The sequence below is a fragment of the Panthera uncia genome, chromosome C2 (genome assembly GCF_023721935.1).
Source record: "Panthera uncia isolate 11264 chromosome C2, Puncia_PCG_1.0, whole genome shotgun sequence".
In the NCBI taxonomy this organism is placed as follows: Eukaryota; Metazoa; Chordata; class Mammalia; order Carnivora; family Felidae; genus Panthera; species Panthera uncia.
The window spans coordinates 148,323,964-148,348,516 of record NC_064810.1 but is presented as its reverse complement, the minus strand read 5'-3'; the positions used below and the strand labels follow the sequence as shown (position 1 = coordinate 148,348,516).

At 49.2% G+C, this 24,553-nt stretch overlaps 2 protein-coding genes and 1 non-coding gene across 4 annotated transcripts in view; all 3 read left to right on the top strand.

The window, feature by feature from the left end:
- Positions 1 to 24,553, top strand: part of RPSA (ribosomal protein SA) — a 78,296-nt gene that overhangs the window by 2,080 nt on the left and 51,663 nt on the right. The window contains exons 3-7 of one of the 2 annotated variants that reach the window (XM_049628965.1): positions 17 to 135; positions 1,754 to 1,999; positions 2,730 to 2,858; positions 2,965 to 3,130; positions 3,444 to 3,606. In XM_049628965.1, the coding sequence (XP_049484922.1) occupies positions 17 to 135; positions 1,754 to 1,999; positions 2,730 to 2,858; positions 2,965 to 3,130; positions 3,444 to 3,538 (755 nt within the window). In that variant the 3' untranslated portion in view covers positions 3,539 to 3,606. Of the gene's footprint in view, positions 1 to 16; positions 136 to 1,753; positions 2,000 to 2,729; positions 2,859 to 2,964; positions 3,131 to 3,443; positions 3,607 to 24,553 lie in introns of those variants that run through there. The other variant, XM_049628964.1, reaches the window with a different exon arrangement.
- Positions 2,062 to 2,210, top strand: LOC125922225 (small nucleolar RNA SNORA62/SNORA6 family). Its single transcript, XR_007457648.1, has one exon. It is a non-coding gene; the product is annotated as a small nucleolar RNA SNORA62/SNORA6 family (small nucleolar RNA).
- The window catches only part of MOBP (myelin associated oligodendrocyte basic protein), a 42,352-nt gene continuing 39,609 nt past the window's right edge, over positions 21,811 to 24,553 (top strand). The window contains exon 1 of the mRNA XM_049628969.1: positions 21,811 to 21,986. The gene's annotated coding sequence lies outside the window, so the exon portion shown is untranslated. The remainder of the gene's footprint in view (positions 21,987 to 24,553) is intronic.

Genomic DNA, 24,553 nt, shown 5'->3' with positions numbered 1-24,553 from the left:
TTCTGCCATCACCTAGGTATCTACATCATCAATCTGAAGAGAACCTGGGAGAAGCTTCTGCTGGCAGCTCGGGCCATTGTTGCCATTGAAAACCCAGCTGATGTCAGTGTCATATCATCCCGGAATACTGGCCAGGTTTGGAAACAATATGCTTGGTTTTTAGAAATCTTGAATTGCCCGGATTCAGTGTTTTCCGTTTACACGCTACTTGGCATCTGGTAGAGTGTTGAGCTTTGTTTTTCCTGTGTGTTTTCTTGTGCCACTAGGTCCTGACATAATCCTGTAAAAATGGCTTATCATATTTTTCTGTAGTCAGACTTTTCTCTTGAAAATGATGAAACACTGGCTCCAAGCTTTGGTGCCAACTGCAGGATTTTTCAGAAAGGTTTTCTAATAGGGTGCCAGTCCTCATCCAAGTCTCCAAGCAAGAGTAGAAATCTTTGCTAACGTAAATAACTTAGTTTTTTTAATAACCAATGGGTAAAACTTGTATTGCCCCATTTCTGTTTTGACAATTCTTTGTTTTTCTGTGGAGAAAACCAGTGGATTCCTTAAAAATTGATTTATGGTGGAGCCTTGAACAGCACGGTGGATTAGGGGCACCAACCCCCAACGTGGTCAAAAGTCTGTTTTAACTTCTGGCTCCCCCAAAACTCAGCTGTTAATAGCCTTCAATACCTTTGGAAGCCTTACCGATAACCTAAGTAGTCAATTAGCACGTTTTGTATGCTGTATGTATTATATACTGTATTTTAAAGAATAAGCCAGAAGGGAAAATACTGTAGAGTGCTGTTAAAAAAAAATCCACATATAAGTGGCCCTGAAGAGTTTAAAACATATGTTCAAGAGTCCACTACAGGAGGTTTAGCAAGGATTTCATTGACCCCGATTCTAATTTGAAAAAGATGTTTGACTTGGATTTTGACAGATGTTTAAATCGTGTAGTAAGACAGGTTCGTTTGTATTGTTTAGGTTGACCATAAAATTGATTGCCTCGAACCGAAGATGTGTTTTGCGCAGGGGGTTATTCTCCAGAGGCTGGCTTGTATCAGGACCCCTAGTTTGGTGCACGGTAGAAGACTTAAGTATTGCTGTAGAATGGACCCAGTGACCACTCTCCTGGCTTTCCTTAGCAAAGATTTACTGAGCATCTGTATTGGCCAGGCAGTGTTGCAGGGGGCTTGGGATGTAGCAGAAAAAACGTAACTCTGCCTTTTTTAGGGATGCAGGAAGTAAGTTTTCAGAGTAACTCTGCCTTTTTTAAGGGATGCAGGAAATAAGTTTTACGGGGTAAAAAGGAAGGGTATGTTGCTGTGGTGTATAGGGTAGCTGCAATGGAATTCGACCAGAGCAGAGAAGTGCTTATTGGTGTGTCGGGCACTGTTGTGTGCTGTGTTGACTCGTCGTCACGGCCCCGTGAAGAATGTGGAAGCACACGAGTGACCTGCCCGCGTCACTCAGCAGAGTGACCTGCCCGGTTCTTGAGACCAGCCGGTGGGAGTGGGGAGAGCATTCCAGACAGGATCAGAGGGTGGGGCGTGCTTACTGTTTCTGGGCCCCGGTTCTGCAAGTAGTTGTCGGGTAACGCGGAGGACAAAGAATTACTGGGTGTCTGAAGTGCTTTGATGTTTTCACTGTTGGAAGGGAGCCGCTTCGGCGGTTACAGACCCGGGTGTCGGCACACGGACGCTTGGGGGAGTTCCTGCGATGCCATTTCTCGAGCGCTGGTAACTCTCGATGTTCGTTCTTCAAGCGAGCTGTGCTGAAGTTTGCTGCTGCGACCGGAGCCACTCCTATTGCTGGCCGCTTCACTCCCGGAACCTTCACTAACCAGATCCAGGCAGCCTTCCGGGAGCCCAGACTTCTGGTGGTCACCGATCCCAGGGCTGACCACCAGCCTCTCACCGAGGCGTCTTACGTTAACCTGCCTACCATCGCTCTGTGTAACACAGACTCTCCTCTGCGCTATGTGGACATCGCCATCCCTTGCAACAACAAGGTAATAACGCGGTGACGTTCACCAGAGCTCACGAGAGCGCTACGGAAACAGCTGGGCATTCCTCTGCACATTGTTAGAGCTTGGAGTTGAGGCTCTGGCCGATGAACTCACAAGTGTAGGTAGTGTGCTACAGGAGGGGCAAGTCTTTCGCTAACACCACAAGGGTCTCTGGCCCAGTGAGTGGAGTTTGATAGTAATTCTTGCTACAAGTATGATTCGAGTGTGTCACAACTTTAAGGAGAAATCATTTAAGTGGCGTGTGTGTTCGTCTGCTCTTCTCCATATTTCTTAACTGCTTGGGCCTCTCGGGCATTACTAGGCCTTTCTGTTTTCAGAGCAACTGGATGAACTGCTATGAAATCCTAAAAAGGTGGGTTGCCTGTGATTCAAATCGGCCCTGTTTCCTGGGTCTCAAAACCCTGGTTCCGTGTAAGAATCCCCCAAAGAGATGTTTTAATAGCAGTATCAGTGTCCAGGCACTCACAGGTATTTCATTTCATTGGTGGAGTCTCAATAGTTGTGTTTTAATCCCCCTGGTTCCAGTGACAATCAAGATGGAGACGAATTTCTAGAGTGCTCTGTTAGAAGTACACTCTCTGCAAACCAAGAGACGGGTCTCCTATCTCCTGGTACCGAGGACCTGGATGATGGGACAGATGGGTGGATTGGGGAAGGACGTGCTGTTGGGGATTGACCAAGCGTCACTTGTTAACACCTGGCGCTCCCGCAGGGAGCTCACTCGGTGGGTCTGATGTGGTGGATGCTGGCCCGGGAAGTTCTGCGCATGCGTGGCACCATCTCCCGTGAACACCCCTGGGAGGTCATGCCTGACCTCTACTTCTATAGGGATCCTGAAGAGGTAAGTTTGCTCCCCAAAGGCTTGTGGACACGTAAGTAAATCAGACCTCTTGGTTTGTGCTCAAGAAGTAAAATTTACTGGTCCCTATACGCTTTGTCTTCACCAGATTGAAAAGGAAGAGCAGGCTGCTGCCGAAAAGGCTGTGACCAAGGAGGAATTTCAGGGTGAATGGACTGCTCCAGCTCCTGAGTTCACTGCTACGCAGCCTGAGGTCGCAGACTGGTCCGAAGGCGTGCAGGTGCCCTCCGTGCCTATCCAGCAGTTCCCCACTGGTACGGGTCCTGATGCTTCAGGCTGGCGGCTTGCATCTTGGGGGGTTTTTAGTCTAGCTTGAAGGATCTCCCTGGCTATGTAGCGTCAGAAGGTTTCCATCCCAGTGTGCTATAGCTGAGGTTTTCATCCCAGTGTGCTATAGCTGAGCTGCTAACTTGACAGATGGGAGTTGGGTGTTTTTGAAGTGGTTTGGCCTCGGGTGTTTGTCCTTTGAAATGTGTTTCTGGTGCGATTCAGGGCTCGGTGCTGGGTGGGGGTAGGGTGACGAGAACACTGAAGGGGCCTGACTGTTCTTTGGTGTTTCCTTAACAGAGGACTGGAGTGCTCAGCCCGCCACGGAAGACTGGTCTGCAGCCCCCACTGCTCAGGCCACCGAATGGGTGGGAACCACCACCGAGTGGTCTTGAGCTGCTCTTCTGCGGAGAAACAAAATGGAAATAAGGTTGACGGAAAATAAACCGTTTCTATAAGTTGGGTCCATGTCTGTCTGTTTGGCATTCCAAATCAAGATGCCTGGGATTACTTCAGGTCTTGATGTTCCTTTTACTTCTAAAGCCTACTCTTTTTTTTTCCATTTTTTTAAATAAAATTTTTTTTGATCATTTATTGTCAAGTTAACTAACATACAGTGTCTACAGTGTAGTCTTGGCTTTAGGAGTAGATTCCTGTGATTCACTACTGAACATACAGCACCCAGTACTCATCCCATGAAGTGCTCTCCTCAGTTCCCGTCTCCCCCCACCAGCCCCCCGCTTCCATCAACCCTCGGTTCTCTGTATTTAAGAGTCTCTTAGGGCTTGCCTCCCTCTCTGTAACTTAGTTTTCCTTCCCTTCCCCTGTGGTCTTCTGTTAAGTACCTGTCTTTGACTTAACTTCACTTAGCATAATACCCTCCAGTTCTGTTCACGTTCCAAATGGCAAGATGTCCTGCTTTTTCATTGCCAAGTAGTCTGTTGTATGTATACACATCTTAAAGTCCACGTTAGTTAGAAGACAGTGCTGCTTTCTTAGGAGTTTCCCTGCACTTCCCTTTTGCGTAGGGAACAGCTATTGTGAAAGATTTAAATAATTGTAAATAGGTGGTAACCCTGGAAATATTTTTCCCTAGGTCCAACCCAATATTCTTGTATTACCATCTGCATTGGTAAATTGTGTCCAGTCAGTTCTGAAGGAAATTGATTCTCAGTTACCACCCTGCTGTTAATGCCAGTTACGCAGCCAAACCTTGGATAACATCTGGCATTTGAAAAACCTGCCTAGGGCCCGGGTGGGATGCCTTCTACTCTGGAGCCACTAGAGGGCCCCCAGCCTGTCACCAGGTCAGCTTGCCTACAGGTTCTAGGAGGGTTGTATGGGTGTATGGAAAGGGCATTAGATGATGTTCTCCATATTTGCCATTCACTACACATTTTCAGTTGTTTAAAATGTCTAGCAGCTTTCCTGATTTCACAATAACATTTGACCCATTAAAACAAGGGGAATGCTTGGGTGGCTCAGTCGGTTAAGCGTCAGGCTCTTGGTTTTGGCCCTTGTCATGATCTCAGCTTTGTGGGTTTGAGCCCCACATTGGGCTCTGCACCAGCAGTGCTGAGCGGAGCCTTCTTGGGATCATCTCCCTCTCCACCCTCCCCCACTCACGTGCCCACTCTAACTTTTAAAAAAAAATGAGAATGGAGAAATAGGGTGGGCCCAGGTTTTGAGGAGCCTGAATTTACATCAGTTCACTCCCCTCTTGGAAGAGCTGTGTGTGTTCACATTCCCTTATTCCCAGGGCTCCTTCCGGGGTGGAGGGGCAATGAAGGGATCCCATAGCCCAAGCATCAGTAGCTTCGTGGGGATTCTGTGCTGACTGTTCAGAGCGAGGACGCCTCTGCCGTTGGCCTGCAAAGCTCTGATGTGCTTAGGCCTTGAGCCCGTGGCACTTTCAAGTGCTGCCAAGCGGTCAGCCCCACCAGTTCCTGGATTCAGGATGGCTGGAGTGAGGGACAGGTGCGGGAGGAGGACCGGGAAGACCTTAGGTTCAGAGGCGGCGTGAATGGTGCTAAGAGCTCATTTATCAGATTCTGCGGTGGAGGAGGTGGAGGAGGCTGTTCCCGAAAGGACTAGGAAAACACTAGGTTTCCTGGCAATTTAGTCTGTTCCAGAAAATAGTCCTGGCATCACATGCTGACTGGTAATTGCTGGCCCAGCTCCCATCCCTACCCTCAAGCCGTGTGTACTAGGGGCCCGTGCCTTCCAACATGGGCACCTGTCTGCATTGCTTTCGCTCCTTGCTCTGGCCCTTGCCTCCTGGCTTCCCACAGCAGTTCCACAAACAGCCTTTTCCCCCTAGAATCTAAGTTCTTCAACTTGAACCCCAGACCGAAAAGACCAGAGACGGGATTCCCTTGGCACAGTTGGTTGATGCCCAATGTGATGCAGCCAGATCCCAGATGGAATTTCTCACAGATCCTACTTGGGTTCAGCTTGCCCGGGGCCTCACACCCTCCTCGCTGCCTCCAGGAGAATTAGATTCTGTTCCTCATGTCAACTGAGATTCTGCCCCGACCCAGGACCTAAGGTGGCCCAGACCTAAGTCACTCCACTCCGGGCCAATATGGCTGCAGGCCAGTGCCTTTGAGCCAGCCCAATGTGGAAAAGCATCTTAAACTAATTCAAACACCCGTTTTTCGGCTCAGTGGTGCCTACCTGATGGTCAATGCCCGGGCACTGCTGAATCTAAGTGACTAATCTCCCCCTCCAAGTGTTCACCCTGCAACCTGCCACTGGGGCTTTCCCCCATGGGCGTTGGCAGCCTTGAGTCTTCAGGGACTAGTACTGGATCAAGGAGGAAGACCCCTCCCTCCCCGGTACTGCACTTGAGTTGGCCAAGTGGGCCTCCTCTAGTCACACAAGCGTGGTCTTCCCAGACAGATCTCTTGTCCCGCCTGACCCTGGAAACTGCTGTGAATAATACACGGCTTTTTTCTTTATTGTGGAAACAATGCTTAACCTGCGGCGATTAAGCCTCCGGCTTCAGGATTTTCTTGTTCTTACCACAGCTTCCAGCTCTGGATGCACGTCTCGGGTTCTGTCTTCTAAACTCATAGAAACAATTCCATACAGAGGTCTGTAGAGTCTCCCCCCTCCTCCCCCCGCTTTCCTAAGTACCTTGGGGACTTCTTCCGTAGGACACGTGTCTCGCATCCCAGTGCAAGGGCAAATTGGCATCCCCACTGGATTCAGCCTAATACCGAATCTGACACTTGGGAGATAGCACTAAGCACTCTCTGAACAGAGCAAGTGGTTAAGAGTAAATGGTAGAGATTTACTGAGCGTTTAAGAAAGAGCTGGAGAGGTAAACTCCATTTGGCAAGCCTGAGGCTCCCACCAAGACTTGAGGTGCCCACTCTCTCTGGCGCCTTGTCCAGTGGCACGTGGCTCAGCACAGGCAGCTGCGTCGCCTGCTTTGAACTTCACTAGGGTGTTAGTGTTTAAACTTCACGTAGGGTGTTAGCCCTACGTCAGAGCCGCGGGCTCACGTGGCGTTTCAGGAACGGGCTGCACTCCCTGAGGTTGGCTTGGGTTGTGGTCTTCTGAGGAGTGGGTGGGTGAGACTGGGTCTGGTCTGGGTCATGGCCAAGCACGAAGGACACCCTCATATATCCCAGTGACGCGTGAAGGGACCCTGGCCATTGCATTACTATTGACCTCATGTGCTACTGGGTAGGATAGCAGAAGCGGGCTTTGGAATCAGACACGCCTGAGACGATGAAAGCCCTGCTCAGCTCCTTCCTCCCGTGTGGCTCTGGGCAAGAGACAATGTCATCAAGTGGCCCAAGTGACCCCGGCATGGGGATATTCACAGGGATGTGATTCGGGGATTGCTGTCTGTGCACAGCAATTACCCTGGGTCCGGGCACGTAGTAAACATTCTACGTGTCACATTGTCTGTTGTTAGTACAGAATTTAAAAATAATTTTTAACTGTCAAATGCACCATATATGCAGATGATGACAAAGGACATATTTGTATATCCTTGAATAAGAATCAAACGAAGGCCTCTGCAATCCTTAACGCAGGTTTTGAAACAGAAAGGTGCCAGGACCTGAGAAGGTTGCCATGGGAACGTCCTGTTCCTTGTCCCGAGAAGTCACAGGGCTCCTCTCCTGCAATCCCTTGGTTCCCTTGATTGTTTCAGCTAAGTAGGCCCTTTCAAGGATTGTTTCTAGTCTCCCTGTTTTTGAGCTTCCTGTAGAGGGAAACATAGCATATCTTGTGTGATTTGCTTCTTGTCCTCAGTGTTATTTCTGTGCCTTTCATCCCCGTTGCCATGTTCCTACAGAGTCGTCCATGACATCAATATCCTGAATGACCATTTGGGTTATTTCCACGTTCTGGCCATTGTCAACACAGCTCCTTTGAACATTTTTTGATCCCAGTGCACCAAAATTTCCCCACAGTGGCCTTCAACTCCAACGTCACCAGATAACGTCAGATGGTTTCACAACCGTATACAAAATCCTAGAAAAACACAGCCACGAACCTCAGTAACTTCTATTGAAGACCCCGTCCTTTCCTCAGTGGTCAGAACCCCTGCCTCTCAAAGTCCAGGGTCCATCCCTGCAGGATCCCATGGCCTCCCTCTTCTACCCTCTGCTCTGTGAGTCAGTCCCTGGGCCAGTGCCCCACTGTCCTCCCTTTTTACTGGAATTTCATAATCTATTATGGCAACAGGTATGGCAATCCTCCTGCCTTCTTTTCTTCAAGAGGGTCTTGGCTATTATTGATCGGTTCTTTGTTATATACGTTTTTTTAAAACAATTAGCACAGTTCTACTATAAACCCAGTTGGGATCGCATTGATTCTATAATTTGCGGCAGTGCTGACTGATTTACAGCATTGGGTTTTTTGATCCATGAACAACCTTTATCTCTTGCCAGTTTCTCATTTTATGTCCTTCCCTCAATGGAATTTTATAAGTTTTCCTGGAGAAGTTTTGGACATCTTCTGGTAAATTTATTCCTAGATACTCGAGATGTTTCAAGCCGTACCCCTTACGAAACTACTCTTAGGGATCTCGTAACAACTTTATCCATATTCTGAATAATGTAGATATCCGATGGTAAATGTCACCGTTGCCATGGGGCTTCTGACCCTGCCTGAGCAGTCCAGACCTTTTGTGCAAAGCAAGGATGGGCATTACTAAATTCCATCCATGAAACACCTGCGCCAAACCTCCAAGCCACACATTGTACTCCTTGAGTAGAGCAGAGCCTGTCGTACTTCTGGTGCTAAGTGCAGCAGGCTTCACTTAGGAATAACCCAAGAATTAATCAGTTTTATCTCTGCCAAGCATCTCAAGTAAAATCAGAATTCAACATTCAACAAATATTTATTAAGGACTTACTCTCGACCAGACATTATGCTAAGCACTGGGGATAGAGTAGTGAATGAAATCAAAGCTTGCGACCTCGTGGCATATATTTTGATCGGGGAGGCGAGTCATTAGTTAACAAGTAAACCGTTTTCTATGGGGACAGAAGTGATGGGAACACGGAGAAGGTTTGCCTAAAACAAGAAACCTAGGCATTAGGCTATAGAAAAGAGAAACAAATGGAGAGAATCGTGGGGGGGAATAAAAAAAGAGCGCGAAGAAACCCCTCTGGAAGGAGTCTCCACGCAGCTTCACCAAGTGGAGCTGAGAGAGGTTTACTCTCATGGGAGGCTGGGGGCCTTTACCAGAGGCCATCGAGTCTCTTGGAGCCCTTGCTATGTGAAAGGTGTAGATCTCCTGTCTGCCCCCTGGAAAATTCACCTACATTTTTTCTCCCTTCTCCTTTAGATATGTCTGGAAATGAGTTGGGGACCAGGAAAAAATCTCTAACTGCATAGACATGTACCCCAGTTCTGTCCCCCGCTGTACCCTTAATGAAAGACAATGGCCCAAGGAGCACTTTCCCTCTCCATGGTGGCTGGCTCAGCTCACACTGGCACAAGGCACACCCCACATTGCCAAGAAGTGCCCATGATCATGTCCCCACCAAAAGGCCCCCCACCACCTACTCAGCCATTGACCTCTGTTTTCCCTTCTACCCAATGCCCTATCCTAACCCAAAGGTATCTTCAATTTATGCTTTGCAAGAGAAAGGCACAGCCTTGAGCCTGGGAAAGTAATTCTCCAGACCATCATGGCCATACATAGGACCGTGCCCGGGGCCTCACAGGCTTGTAAGCCTGAAGGAATGAAGGGCTGGTTTGACATTTATTTCAAAATCCCTGATAGAGGACTTTTGTTTTTGTTTTTGTATTAGTGTATATCATTTCATATGGATATGATTCTGTTAAGTAAATTGGTTTTCAAAACAATGTCTATGACTACTCTGCATTTGCAACTTAGAAATGAAGAAATATGATCATCACAATTTAAAAGAAACAGAGCAGATTTGACAATAAGACACTGTTGGAGAAAAGTCTGGTGAACTAGAAAAACATAGGAAGAAATTACAAGGAGAACAGAAGGACAGAAAATCAGAAAGAGAAGATACACAGAAGGTAAAATGAAAACGTCAAACATCTAGTTGGGAATTGCAGCAGGAGAGGAGAGAGAGAATGAGGAAAGTCGGTGTCAAAAAGAAAAGGCTGAGAACTTTCTGAAATTCTCATGCATCCACAAATTCAGGAATCCCACTGTGTACCAAGTAGGATCAATTTTTAAAAACGTATCCTTTACGTTGTTGAGGAATCATGGAAACACCAAAAACGAAAGTGTTCTTGAAAGCAGCCAAGGAGACAAGAATACCCGAGTGTTCCCATCAATGGTGACAGGAGACGGTCGAATGAGAAAAATGAATGGTCCACCCAGCTCTGTTATCCAAGAACTGGGATAATCTAAAGACTTTTCCAGAAAACAAAAAGTTAAGAAGGGGGGCAAAAGTGATGCCAGAAGGAGGCTGTGGCCAAGAGTGCTCGTGGTCCACCAATGTCCATCCTTCCTTCTTCCGTAGTAACAGGTCCCCTGATTTTTGTAGCTGGGCATAGACTGAGAAACTGGTACCTCAGATTACCTGGTGGTAGAATGTTTGGTCAGGTTTTATTACCTGCGTTATTTTGGAGGGTGGACTACAATTTGATCGATTATGTAGCATTAGCGAAATGGTAGGAAAGATCCAGAATGATGGCCTATGTTGACCATTTTTTGACTGCTTGGAGCAAAGTCATGAGAGAGACAAGAACTCCAGCTAATTCTAGCCAGCCACTAAAGCAGAAATGGAAGGATCCAGAGTTTTGCTAATATAGGCACATTCTACCTCTGGTCTCCATATACTCAGCCAGATATTTCTGTATAACCAAGTCAAACAGTTATGAGCTATGCATCTGGAGGGGCAGACTTTAAAGGAGATAACATTCTCACTCTTTGGAAAGATGGCGTGAAGGAAGGCGAGAGTAAAGTAAGATCCACGTGTTCTTTTCCATTACAAACCCACCATCAACAAGAAAGAAATCTGGTAAAATCAGATTATGGTAACAGGGCTTGGAACAGGAGCTCTCACACTCTCTGGTGGGCGTATAAATTGGTACAGTTTGGCATTATTTAGTAACATCCTTAGAGATGCATTCCTTGGTGGTAAACATTATTGAAACGAAGAAAGCATCCAATTTCTGCGGTAAAAACCAAAAAGAGGAAAAAAAAAAGCATTCAATAAAATATATACAAAGAGCAGAGGGGGCATTTCGAAGATAAAGTGTTTCAATGAATTTGTTAATAAGAGAGGTTAACATGTCAACTTTAGACTAGAGAATGTCGGGGCACCTGGGTGGCTCAGTCTGTCAAGCGTCTGACTTCATTCAGCTCAAGTCAGGATCTCACAGCTGGTGAGTTCGAGCCCCACATTGGGCTCTGTGCTGACAGCTCAGAGCCTGAAGCCTGCTTCGGATTCTGTGTCTCCTTATCTCTTTCTCTGCACACCCCCCTCATACTCTGTCTCTCTCTCTCTCAAAAAGAAACACTAAAAACAATTTAGAATAGAAGAATGTCTCTCATCCCCACTCATTATATAATACAACCTTGCCACCATCTCATGGGTGGAATCTGTGTCCTCCTTTAACCTGCGTGGAACTTTGCGACTCCCTCCACTAATAAGCAACAGTGGAAACGATGCTGGGTGGTTTCCAAGGATCGAGCATAAGAGTGCCCACCCCCTTCGGCCTGGGTCTCTTGGGACACTTGTTCTGGGAACACAGCCATCATCCAGTGCAGAAGCCCACTTGGAGAAGAAGCAAGGCCCCCTGCTCCCAGACCCGCGACCCGCCGCTGCTAGCCCACGGCCTGCATTTGCTTTCCAGTCATGGGGGTGATCCGGACTGGAAGTGGATGGTCCGGTCTCAGCTTGAGCATCTCTGCGGATGCCGTGTGGAGCCAAGGGGAAGTCATTCCTGTCAAGCTCTGTCGACACTTGAGTGTTTGTGAGCAGAAGAAATGAAAAAGCGGCTTCACTTTGGGAAAGTTGGTTCTTCCACAATAGACAGCTGCTGTGATGGAAAATCCTCGAGGCATTTTCACCACGGTCAGAAAGAAACGGATGCCCGCTATCACCGCTCCTTTGCATCATAGCAATGAACTTCTCAGGCGATGCGGTTAGGCAATTATACACCACAAGAGCCAACTGTCTTTCCTACAGAATTGACGGTAAGCACTTCTCCGTGATATTTTAGCGTTTGTACCTATTGCATAGGTCAGTTATGTAATGAACTGTTACGTGGCCACCACGTAGTTTGTGTGTTTGTTTTCCTATTTTTCACATTTTACAAAATTTCTCCTTTTACAAACACAGCTATCGTGAAAATCCTTGCGGCTCGTGGACCACATGACAGGGACATTTTCTGAACTAGCAGGGTTATTAGCGACAAAAGAGAGTTTGGGGTTCAGAGTATCATCGCCCACCATACAAAGCACTGACTTTTGTTAATCTGATCCATGGTTGTTTCTTTGCCTTTCACCTTAGGTGGAGAGCAACTGCTGACCTGTTTTGATTTCAATATCCAGGGAGAGGCGGCAAGGCTCACTGCTTTGAGCATTTCGCCATGCCACGAGAAATGGGTCTTGGTAGGGGCGCCTGGGTGGCTCAGTCGGTTAAGCGTCCGACTTCGGCTCAGGTCATGATCTCGCAGTTTGTGGGTTCAAGCCCCGTGTCAGGCTCTGTGTCTCTGTGTCTGTCGGATTCTGTGTCTCCCCCTCTCTCTGCCCCTTCCCTGCTCATGCTCTGTGTCTCTCTGTCTCTCAGTAATAAATAAATGTTAAAAAATATGTATTTTTTAAAGGAAATGGGTCTTGGTAGCATATGATCCCCTCTACCGGCAATAATCTATGCATAAGGTGATCAAATAAAAAAGCCACTGCCTGCCAGTGCTGCAAAAACAAAGAGAAAAATACTGTAAACTCTTACCCCTTGTAATTTTGCTACTCAACGATATTTGCTGAAAACAATGTGCTCTTCCTTGAGCTAGGAACATGGGATCTGACAAAGAGCTAGTAACATTCCCTACCCTCCAGGAATTTACCCTGCAATTTGGAAAGAAGACAAATAGAAAGGCATTTATCATGTGAAGGCACTAAAAAGCAGAGAGAGAGAGAGAGAGAGAGAGAGAGAGAGATCTATACCACTTCTTTTTTTCCTGTAAAATGGTTGGTTTATGAATTAAAGATACAGTACTTGAGAAAAACCTTCCATTTGCTTTTTCAAAGAATTTGTATCTTTCACCTTACCCATGCCTGTAATAGAGACTACCATCTAAATTGGGAAAGTGGAGGAATTTATGGCTTTAGTTCATCTAAATCCACAAACCTAAGCAGGGCACCTGACAGGTCACTATCAGTCATCCTGTTAACCACAGGAGGGCAGAGGAACTCTGCATGTGACGGTTCCTCGCTAGTACTTTTGCAAACCCTGATGAGGATCTGTGCCTTTCCCACCATCTGAGATCTGGTGCTCAGGACCAGAACGTGACACCTGGTGCTTAAAACGTGGCTTCTCACCTGTCACTCGGGCTCTCACCTTCACAAGGGATCCACCAAGAGACAGGTCAAAGGCCGGGGGGAAGGCGTCCCTTTTGTGACAGATTCACAAGGAATTGCTTGGAACCCCTCGTATCTTGCCAGTGATGGGCAATCCGAGGGGCTCAGTATCACCAGAGGACTTCCTCCAACTCAGATCAGTGGGACATTCACAATGAGAAGGCGTGGTTGGGAACGGGCGTCTTTCTCACCACACCTTCTTGAGGCTGAGAAGGACATACTGGCCCATCCCGGTTGCCATCCCAGTCTGAGCAGGCCCAGAATGACCCTATCTTGGGTTGCTTTTTCTTGTCTTTTGTCTTAGATGATTTCATTTCGTTCGAACCTTCCAGGACCCACGCTAGTACATTACTTACCAAAGCACAGACCCCAACCACCTGTTAAAATGCCATCTACCATTGTTCAGGAGACCAGCACCTTAAATATGAGACTGAAAATTTTCAGTGAAGTAAAGAATATCCAGTTTAACTCTGCACAAAGAACCTGGTGCGTATTATACACATCCCAGATTGAGGTCTTCTTTTGTGGAACAACCCAGATAAATCTAATTGAGTTCTTGTTCTTGCCTTCTAAAGAATCCCCTCAGACAGCAGCTTAGCCGCTCCACTTGGGAGGTGACAGCTTATTACCACTCTGGAACTCCTCTGGGGTGCCCCCCTCTCAAAGTCCTTAGCTCAAGGGGCTTTGAAATATTTTCCAAGGTGAGAAATCCTTATAAGAGAATGAACTAAATTTCTCATAAAAACTGAAAGAAGTTTGGAATCGATGAGGCAAATAAAAGGGCAGTTAAACTGCATATTACCACTTGGGATGGAAAATAGAAATTGACTCTTATGAGCAAGACCAGGTTCTATGACTTCTAATCTGGTTCCAAAAGCTATTTCCAGTGAGGAGTCCTAAACATGTTTTGCGTTTGTTTTTTTTAATCATTTATTTGTTTCTTTAAATGTTCATTTATTTTTGAGAGAGAGATAAAGCCTGAGCGGGGAAGGGTCAGAGAAAGAGAGAGGAAGACACAGAATCCAAAGCAGGCTCCAGGCTCTGAGCCATCAGCACAGAGCCTGACGTGGGGCTCGAACCCACGAACTGTGAGATCATGACCTGAGCAGACGTCGGACGCTTAACTGACTGAGCCCCCCAGGCACCCCCCTAAACGTGGCACCTAAAGGGCAACATTCCTGTGCAAGTGCCATCTGTAGTTTAAGGGTCAGTCATGAAACTCGACCCATATTTCACAGAACTTTGCTGGACCCGCTTTTGGAATGGCCAAGCTGCTTCTATCAGACGATCTTGCACGAATAACTACTAAAATCTCTGTGGGGGAAATGTCAAAAACTGTTGCTGTAAGATACTAAAAAAAAAAAAAAAAAAAGTAAGTGGAAAGTGGATCCTGGAAGGGAGTTGACCCCTACAAGAATTAAGCCACTGGATGAGTTTTCCATTTTTTGTAGCCGTTATCTTTTGTTTACCTCGGTCCACCGGAGCACGACAGCTAAAGCTGGAATCGAATCCGGCGGTCTTCCAGCAGGAGTCATGAGAACCAGTTGGAGGCAATTTAGTTAAAGTACCTGTAACCCCACTGGCACTTACTGGCCATCATCTCCTACAAAGAAAGGAATGCCTTTTCTGTCCATGTTCTCACACGTGCAAGGATGGCAATGTGTACCTGAGGCCGTTCAAGGACAAAGGACGTCTTTGTGAAATGACCAGCCACAGGAGGTACAGCACGTGGCAGGCATCCAGCGACTGTTTCCTTCCTTCTCAAGAAAGAGTAATAACATTCTTAGAGTTCAGATGTCACCTCCCCAAATTCCTCTTTGGGTCCCTTCTCTGAGCTTGGTTATTGTCTAAAAAAAAGAAGGGCTTCTGTCTACGGATGCTGGATCTCAAGTGTAAATCCCAAGTCCAAGTCACTGCTGGGGAAAAAGAACAGTAAGAAGGAGTTTGGTGGGAAAAGTAGCTTTGGGGGGGACACTTAATATTTGAAGGAAAAAGGACCTAGTGACCAACAAACAGCTAAGGCTGCTTCTTTCGTCCAGAAACAGGCACTGGTAGGATAAAGGCATCGAACCTCGGGCCACCTATGGAGGATTTAAGGGTCGTCCCTGTCCCGGCTACCGTCACAACTGGGCCTTCATAATTCTATCATCTTTGTTGACGTTCATGCATTTGTCTGTTTCCACGGCGTGGGCTTCGGAAACTCACCTGTCCTGCCTCCATGGTGGCTAAATCCACTGGTGAAGGGCTAAATCCAACCCCGTCTGTCAAGGTCTTTGTCAGACAAGCTCTTGGTAAAAGCGGCCAAGTCTGGTCTAAGCCTCGACGTGGAGAACAGGAGCTGCGTGTTGGGGATCAGGACACCTCAGGGTTTTCACGGCTCACACGATCCCTTTGTTCTAAGTCACTGAGGTCAGCCCTCGGTCTTCAGTGTTCCAGCCACAAGCGGGTAGCCCGTGAGCGAGCACTTGGCTGGGCAGCCGGCGAGACCTTCTGAGCACTCGCCCTCAGCCAGTCCGGGAAGAGCCCGCAGGAGGGAAAAGACGTGGTGGTGGGCCTGGGCTAAGCGCTCTCCTCGGGTCTCACCTTCTGGAGGAGTGAGATGATAAAGCAGAGGGTGGAGAGAAGGTTGACTCTCTTCTCTTTAGGGCCCGGATCCGGGGCCCCTTTTCTTAGAAAAGCAAGCTCAGGAGCACCGCAGAGAGAGAATTATTGTAAACCTGACGTCCTGAGTGAACTCCTGAAAGCGAAGTCAATCGAATGGGAGGACCATTTTCCGAGACCTCGCCCTGATTCCTCCTCCCGCTTCATTTTCAGTCTTCAGAAGTGCCTGGGCTGAGACATCAGCCTGAGAGAAGGCTGGCCCGGTGAGTCAGCCCTGCGAGTGGCCAGAGCAGAGCATGGAGCCACGGAGAGGAGAAGGGGAAGCTGGGCGCCCCCAGCTCTCAGGGTGTCGCACGCTGTACTGCTGACGTCTTCCAGACTCTCCAGGGTTATCTTCTGCGGTCAACATCTGGATGGGGCAATCGGACCCCTGCAGCGACTGTGGATGAGGAAGGGGACCTGTCCAAACATGTCTCTCGAGGGGCGCCTGGGTGGCTCAGTCCATTAAACGTCTGACTCTTGATTTTGGCTCAGGTCACGATCTCCCAGTTTGCGAGTTCAAACCCAGCACCGTCAGCGCAGAGCCGGCCTGGGATTTCTCCCCCCCACCCCCTCTGCCCCTCTCTGGCTTGCGCTCTCTCAATAGTAAGTAAATATTAAAAAAAAAATTTTAACATGTCTTATGATAAACTTTTTTAAAAACTAAAACAAAAATTAAAAAAAACCAACCCTGTCTCAAGGCACAGAGGAACTTGTCAACTTGAAGATTCTCGTCCTGCACTCCCAGAGATTCCTGGCAATTCTCGGGACTCCATATTTCCAAGAGGTTCTCCAGGCCATTCTGACACAGGGGGGCTCCATGTAAAAAAATAATAATAATTGGGGAAACGCTTTTTTAGAAACTCTCGTGTGGAGGTGCTGTGACAGGGTCCGGACAGAGAGGTGGAAGAGGGAAGAGTGGGGAGAAGAAATAGTTTCTTCTAAGAGAAGAATAGTATACAAGCCGTCTGTTGCTACAGGGCACTGTACCTCAACTCAGTAACACTTGAAGTCGAGATTCCGCCGGGTGCTTCCTCTGGTCCGGGCCAGGCTCAGCAGACCTGGGCTGGGCTTCCTCACATGTCTGGGGTCAGGTGGCAGGAGGGCTGGGAGCTGGATCATTCCCGAAGGCTTCTCTCTCAGTCGGGTCTTTATGGGCACCACGCCGTGTATCAGAAGAGTCGGGGTTTGCTCAAATGGAGGGAGGCAGGTTTTCAGGAGGAGCAGGCAAGTTCTGAGTTTCCTTTTGCATCACCTTTGCTATTGTCTTATTGGCCAAAGCAAGTCCCCTGTCCAAGCCCAGTCTCAAGATGTGAAGGTTCCCCAAGTCTGGGTACAGGGAGGCATGAGCACATGCAGGGGCCGCAGTGACCCCGTGGAGGGATGAGAGGAGACAAGAGGCAACTAACCATAAGATAAAAAACTAGGGAAGTTCCTGAGATTGGGCGGCACAGGTGATCGGGGGCCCTGACCTCAGGAAGCAAGCAGGGTGACAAAGGCCACCGGGGCGCAGCTGCCCTGGGGGGAGGGTTTCAGAAAGCAGAGCTGTCAGAAGCTGAGGTCAGAGAAGTTCCCTGCCCCAGTCCCCCACAGCCTCTAACACTGGAGCCTGTGCTCAAACAGGTCGGGAAGGGCGCACAGGAATATGGGGGACTGAGTGCAGTCCCCTATCCCTCGCGGCACCGCGCGGCATCTCGGGGCTCCCGGCAGGGGCGGCCCTGGACTTACAGCGACCCGACATCGCCCCTCCCCCATTCCCTCCCCCCATCCCCCCCATTCCCCCCCATGCTAGGGGGCTCGGCCTCCGCGCCACCACACCTGCTCCTTGCCCCGGGGGCGCCCTCGCCCTGCAGAGGCGAGGCAGCACCCCCGCCTCTACAGGGGCACCGAGACGGGGGGCTGCTCCAGGGCACCACGGTGCTCCCTCATCTGGCAGGGCCTCGGCGACTGGGGGCTCCTGTCGGATTCCTCCTCACTCCAGGTCCAGGGCACCAGCGGGCCCCCCTGGCGCCTACCCTTTGGGCCCCACCTTCCAGCCCTGTTTGTCTCAGGCCACCCGCACTGAGCGCAGGCCTCCCTCCCTCAGTGCTCTCAGCAACTGTCTACAATAGTCGGCCGATCCCCAAAGGCCCCCACTCAGTTCACGAGGGCACCCAGCCAATCCCCAAGGACACCCAGTCAGCCCCCAAGTAAAGCCAGCCCATCCCCAAGGGTTCTGGGTCAGCCTCCAAAGGCCCCCAGCCAGCCCTTAAAGGCCTCCAGCCAGTCTCCAATGGTACCCAGTCAGCCCCCAAGTGAATCCGGTCAATCCCCAAGGGTCCCCAGTCAGCCTCCAAGGGTCCCCAAGGGTCCTCCAAAAGTCTCCAGCCAGCACTCAGAGGCCTCCAGCCAATCCCCAACGACACTCAGCCTATCCCTAACGGCACCCTGCCAGCACCCAGGTGAATCCAGCCAATCCCCAACGGTCCCCTGCCAGCCTCCAAAGGCCTCCAACCAATCTCCAACGGTCCCCGGCCAACCCAGATCAGCCTCCAATAGCCCTCAATGACCCAGCATTCAGAATTTAATCTCCGTCACTGGTGGGGTGGGGCTGGCGCTGGGAGGGCCCTAGGGGACGCTGTATTTAAGTGGGGGCAGGAAGGCTGAGGAGTTGCCAACGAGGAAGGTCTGCAGGGTGTTGCAGGCTGAGGGGAGGAAGGTGCCTGGAGAAGTCATAACTTGGGGGAGCCTCTCTGGTTAGCTAGTGTGCAGCTTAGAGCTGGGGGAGAGGGGAGTGGACAGCACTGGGCAGGAGAGTGGAAGAGGGTCAGGAGGCCTCTATGCTCGAATGGAGAGGGTTGAGTGGTGCGGTCAGATGTGTGGTGTGGAAGGAAGCTCTGGGGCCGGGCGGGGGGGGGGGGGGGGGACAACGGATGAAGTTCCTAGGCAAGTCCAGGGTGGGAAGCTGGCCAGGAGATTGTGTGGCTGAGCGACCAAGGAGAGGAGGTGGCCTGGGTTAGAAGACGGTCCTTTCGGGTGGAGAATTGTGGACTTGTTTTTAAAACTGTAAGTAAGAGGAACACACATCACAGACCAGTCGGGACAGTGGGGACAGGGCTTTGAAGACAGTGGGCCAAGGGTGAAGGTGGCTGAGTTGCCCCTGCCCCTACCTGAGATGAGGAAGCAGCAGTAAAAGAAGGTAGGGCTGTGGTGGGGAGGGGCGGGGGGAGGCCGAGTTCAATTTGGGAACGTTTTGTTTGTAAGCAGAGATACCCTGAGCCCATCCAGGATTCACAGGGAGAGGGGTCCAGGCTGTGGACATGGGGGTCTGATATGGGCTGGATTCACCAACATGTACCGGAGCCACTGGATGAAATCAGAGAGCTGGGCTCAGCCCCGTCCCAGGGCCAGGTAGAGGGAGAGAAAGTTCCCAGGAGGCTGAGGGGGGCCAGGCAAGAGAAAAAAATCAAAAGTAAAGGTGTCTTAAAGGCTGATGGAAAAAAATCCGCCTTGGAATGGAGTTTGGAGTAGATATTCGGCCGCACTCGTGAAAATCGAAATGTCATTCTACCAGGAAGAAATGTCATTCCTGCCAGGAAGACAGAGGGAGGGAGCAGTCTATCCCTGCGGGCAATAATAAGGGGTGTGTTGGGCAAAATTTAAAAGGAGCTATCGGACCAAAAGCGTGTCTGCTTCTAATTGTCATTATTCACTAGGAGTTCTGACCAAAGGCCTTGGTAGAGTCCTCCCCACTCTAGCCCCCCGCTGCCTTAAGCCCCTCCGGCTGGGCACAGGGCTAGTACTAACCTTACTGCTGCGTTGTTTGTAACAGGAACTCTGGGAACATCCTACATGTCCATCCACAGGGGAGACGCAGAACCAGAGATGGTCCGTGCATGTGATAAAAACAGGACATACGCCAGCTAACCAGGAATCCACATACCTATGTATCTGAATAGATTCTAAAAACACTGCTGAACAAGCAAAAGTAGACGAATATAGTCACGTGGACTTTTTTTTTTTTTTTAAATGAAAAAATACCTCCTGGGGCGCCCGGGTGGTTCAGTCAGTTAAGCAGTTAAGCCTCCGACTCTTGGTTTCGGCTCAGGTCATGATCTTAGGTTCGTGAGATCGAGCCCCGCTTGGGATTCTGTCTCTCCCCACTCTCCCTGCTTGCACCTTCTCTCTCTCTCAGATAAACTTAAAACAAAGACAACACAACTCCTATGTATTAAGGGGTATATGTATATGAATATAAAGTGTAAGGAGGGGCCTGGAGAGAGACACCCCAGAAGTGGTTATACTGAGCAGGACTTGAGGGCACAGGGGTTTAGAGAGATACCAAAGAGGATTTGAACTTCGATTTCCAACAAAGAAAATAGGCAGATGCAAAGTTACTGGTATAATTAAAAATGACACAACTGGAAGTAAACAAGTATTTTTTTAGTTTTTGAAAAATGTTTTATTTATTTCTGAGACAGAGAGAGAGAGAGAGAGGGAGCACAAGCAGGGGAGGGTGGAGAGAGAGGGGAACAGAGGATCTGAAGCAGGCTCTTTGCGGACAGCAGACAGCCAGATGCGGGGCTCGAACTCACACACGGTGAGATGATGACCTCAGCAGAAGTCAGGAGCTTAACTGACTGAGCCACCCAGGTGCCCAAACAAGTATTTTTTTTAAAAAGTACCTATGATGATGGGGCATCTGGGTGGCTCAGTCGGTTGAGCATCCGATTTTGGCTCAGGTCCTGATCTCACGGTTGGTGGGTTCGAGCCCCGCATCAGGCCCTGTGCTGACAGCTCGGAGCCTGGAGCCTGCTTCGGATTCTGTGTCTCCTTCTCTCTCTGCCCGCCCCCCGCCCCCGCTCTCTGTCTCTCTCTGTCAAAAATAAACATTAAAATAAAATAAAATAAAATAAAATAAAATAAAAGTACCTATGATGGAAAAAGGCATAAGCCTCTTTACTCCCAGATTGGCAGGCTTTCAAGCAGGCCGAGGCAGGGTTCCCAGGGAGGTGGGAGGTTTGGGGCCCGTCTGCGTCTCCTTGATGACCGTTCCTCTGTCTACACTGGCGCCCCCACCGACCTCTGCAAAAGGCCGAGAACCTTTGTAGTCTACGCCCAAGAAAGGAAAAGATAAGAGGGGGTCGTCTTCTTGATTCTGAGCTGACTTGGAGCCCCCCTCCTGCCCTTCCCCAGCCTGGCCGGCATCCCCGCTCATTCTGTCCTTTGCACAGTTCTCCAGCTGCACGCAAGATCAAGGCAGCTGAAAGCCCAGCCTCGGGACAGGATGCCTCCACTCTGGAAGAGGCGTCTTCTGTCCTCTGGCGGCCACCTGCTCATCTACAGGCCTTGGAGGGACAGTGCGTGTCTGTGTGAGTGTGTTAAGTGTGTGGATGTGTGTTTGTTGGCGTGGCCGCCCTGGAGAAGCCGGTGTGTTTAGCGGAAGGAAGGGGAGAGGTCCTCAGTTTAGCCGAGGGGACTGAGTATCCCAGATGTGTGGGCATGGGGGGGGCCCCAGGTGGAGACCTCTGAAGGGAGTGGAGGAGAAAGAGATGCTTTCGCCTTCCCTCGGACCAGGCTCACGGGGCTGCCCAGAGGGCTCCGGGGGAGGGCACAGTGGCCAACAGGCCCCAGGATGCTTACTGAGGCCTCAGAAACGTTTTCCCAGGGAAGAGAGCCCTTTCCTACCACCCGCCGTGCTGCGCCCCGGTAGTTTTTTAAAAGTGCCTTTGGAGGGGAGCTGGAGCCCTGAGTCTTGGTAGGGAGAGGGTCACGTTGAAGCCTTGCCAAATCAACTGTGTGCCCAGGAATGGGAGGGTCACTCTTGGGGTAATCACAGCAGGCCGGGGGCTTGTGGTTTCCCCCCACTTCCTGTATCCCCTGTGAACCCTCCCCCCTCACTTCTTTAAGCCCCTCCCCCCAGCCCTTGTTTCCCCTGTGACATCCTAGCTTCTTCCCATCCCAACTAAGGACGCCCCCTTCTGGCGTTGGCTGGGAAGTAAACCTGTATGCTTTTGCCACAGATATCAGAACGTTTGTTGCGAAGGACAATTCTACCAGGGCAGCGCGTGAAGGAAAGGAAGTTCTGGAAAACGTGAAATGTCATAACCATCCCCTCGAAGCATTCTTCTAAGAACATACTGAACCATGCAGAGAGGCCAGCGGGTGGCTGTGAGAGGCAGGTGGGAAACCCAGGGGTCGGAGGGGAGAGGCAGGTGCCCGCGCAGAGGGACCCGAAGGACGCTGTCATTTTTAGGAAGGGTGTTAATTTTAACATGGTGAGGGGAAAGCCGGGTGTAGAGGCCGGAGGCTGAGGAGCTGGCCCAATGGCACTGAGTAGTTAGTGGTGGCGGGGGATTCTGAGAACAACGCGGGGCTCGGCTCCAGCTCTGGCCAGGCCCTCTGTCTGTGTGGAAGGGAGGGGACAGTGCCCGCCGGTGCAGGTGCGTGACCGGTGTGCAGATGCCGGGGGTGAGGGGCTGGCCGTATTCTGCACTGGGCTCTGGGCCTTCTCCTGCTCTGTGATTCACAGCAGAAGGAAACGGGAGGGCGAGCAGGTGGCTTTATCTTCCCAGGAGGGCTGGAGTGATTTCTTTATTTTACTTGCTTTCCTCTCACTACATATATAGAGATGCTTTCCTCAAAACATACCGTGTGAATTGTTTTCTGATCTTTCCTTTCTCCCATGGTCCCAGAGCTCCTACTCTGGGGATAGCTTGGTTGACTTGACTTTGTTTTACTCCTAAACATGCCCCTTCGATTCATACGTTGTTCAGTTTTCCTGTGTGTGTGTGTGTGTGTGTGTGTGTATTTAAAACAACGTTATTAAGATATAATTCATGTACGATACAATGTAGCTATTAAGAGGTGCGATTTCTGCGTTTTTTTAATATACTCAAGCGGTTGTGCAACCTTCTTCCTACTCAATTTTAGAACATTTTCCTTATCCCGAAAAGAAACCATGCCCATTAGCAGTTATCCCCTATTTCCCTTTCCCACCTCCCTTCTCTTTCTCCAACCCTAGGCAACTGCTAATGTGCTGACTGTCTCTATAGATACCTTCTGTTCTGGACGTTTCATATAAAAGGAATCATACAACATATGGTCCTTAGCCCTTTGTGACTGGTTTCTTACTTGAGCATGATGTTCTCAAGATTCATCCATATTGTAGCATGGGGCAGGACTTTTTTCTTTAAGTTTATTTATTTTGGGAGATAAAGTGCCCTCCAACGAGAGCAGGGGAGGGATAGAGAGAGAGGGAGAGACAGAGAATCCCAAGCAGGCTCTACACCGTCAGGGGCTCGAATTCATGAACCATGAGATCATGACCTGAGCCCAAATCACAAGTCAGACGCTTAACCAGCTGAGCCACCCAGGCACCCCAGTGCGTTATTTCTTTTTCTTGCGGAATAACCTACCATCGTGTGGATATGCCACACTGAAAAAATCTGTTTCCCAGTTGATGGACACTTGGGTTGTTTCCACTTTTGAGCTGTTATAAATAATGCTATTACGAACGTTTGTGTACAAGTGTTTGTGTGGGTATATGGTTTCATTTCTTTTGCTCAGATCCCTCGGAGTGGAATTGCTGGATTATACCTTAAGAAACTACTAGACGGTTTTCCAAGGCGGCTGGGCCATTTTACATTCCCATCGGCAGTGGGCGATGATTTCTCTTTATATCCCCACCAGTACTGGCATTATCTGCCTTTTACGTTGCGGTGTCGACGTGCACCTCCCTGATGACCACATGCCTATTGGCCATCTGTTTTCCTTCTTTTAGAGAGCTATCTATCCGGATCCTTTGCCCGCTTTCGAATTGGGTCCGTTTGGTTTTGAGTTTCCTGTAATGGAAGCATAGCACGTTTACTATGCTTTGTGTGATCTGTTTCCTTTCCTCGGTGTTATTTTTGTGCTTCCGTCAACAGTCGCCATGCTCCTGTCGAGTCATTCACGACACGTCCTGCTGTAACAAAACACCACGGACTGGGCAGTTTATGGTCAACAGAAATGTATTGCTCACAGCTCTGGAGACTGGAAGTTACAGATCAGGATGGCAGCATGGTCAAATGAGGGTCCTCTTCTGGGTCAGGGTAGAAGGGCTAGGGAGCTCTGTGACATCTATCTGTTAAGAGCACTGATTCCATTTCTGAGGGCTCCACCCCATGGCCTAATCACCTCCCAAGGCCCCATGTCCTAATACCATCACGTTTAAGAGTAGGATTTCACCATACACATTTTGGAGGGCACAGACATTCAGACCATAGCAACTGCAATGGTCATTTGAATTATTTCTAGGTTCTGGCCATTACCAATAAGGGTGTTTGAACATTTTGGATAGAGCCTGGTGTGCTAGAACTTCTCCACTGTGGGTCTTAAACTCTAACTTATGTCAAATGGTTTCATAACTGTATATAAAATCCTATGAATAGCCACAACCCTCAGCACATTCTGTTGAAAACCCCATCCTTTCTTCATTGTGTAGAACTGTTACCTCTCAGAAATCCAGGGTCCACCCATGCAAGGTCTGATCCTGGTTTCTCTGTTCTTCCCCAGCTAGCTCTATGAGTCTGTCCCTAGGCCAATGCTACATTCTCCTAATTACTAAAGCTCTATGCTTTATCATGACATAAGGTAGGGCAGACTTTTTTTACCTCTGGATTTTGGTTAGAGGAAGATCATATTTTGCATGGTGGGGGTCAGGGTATATACCAAAGGCATGGATCAGAATAAATGGGGAGATCCATTG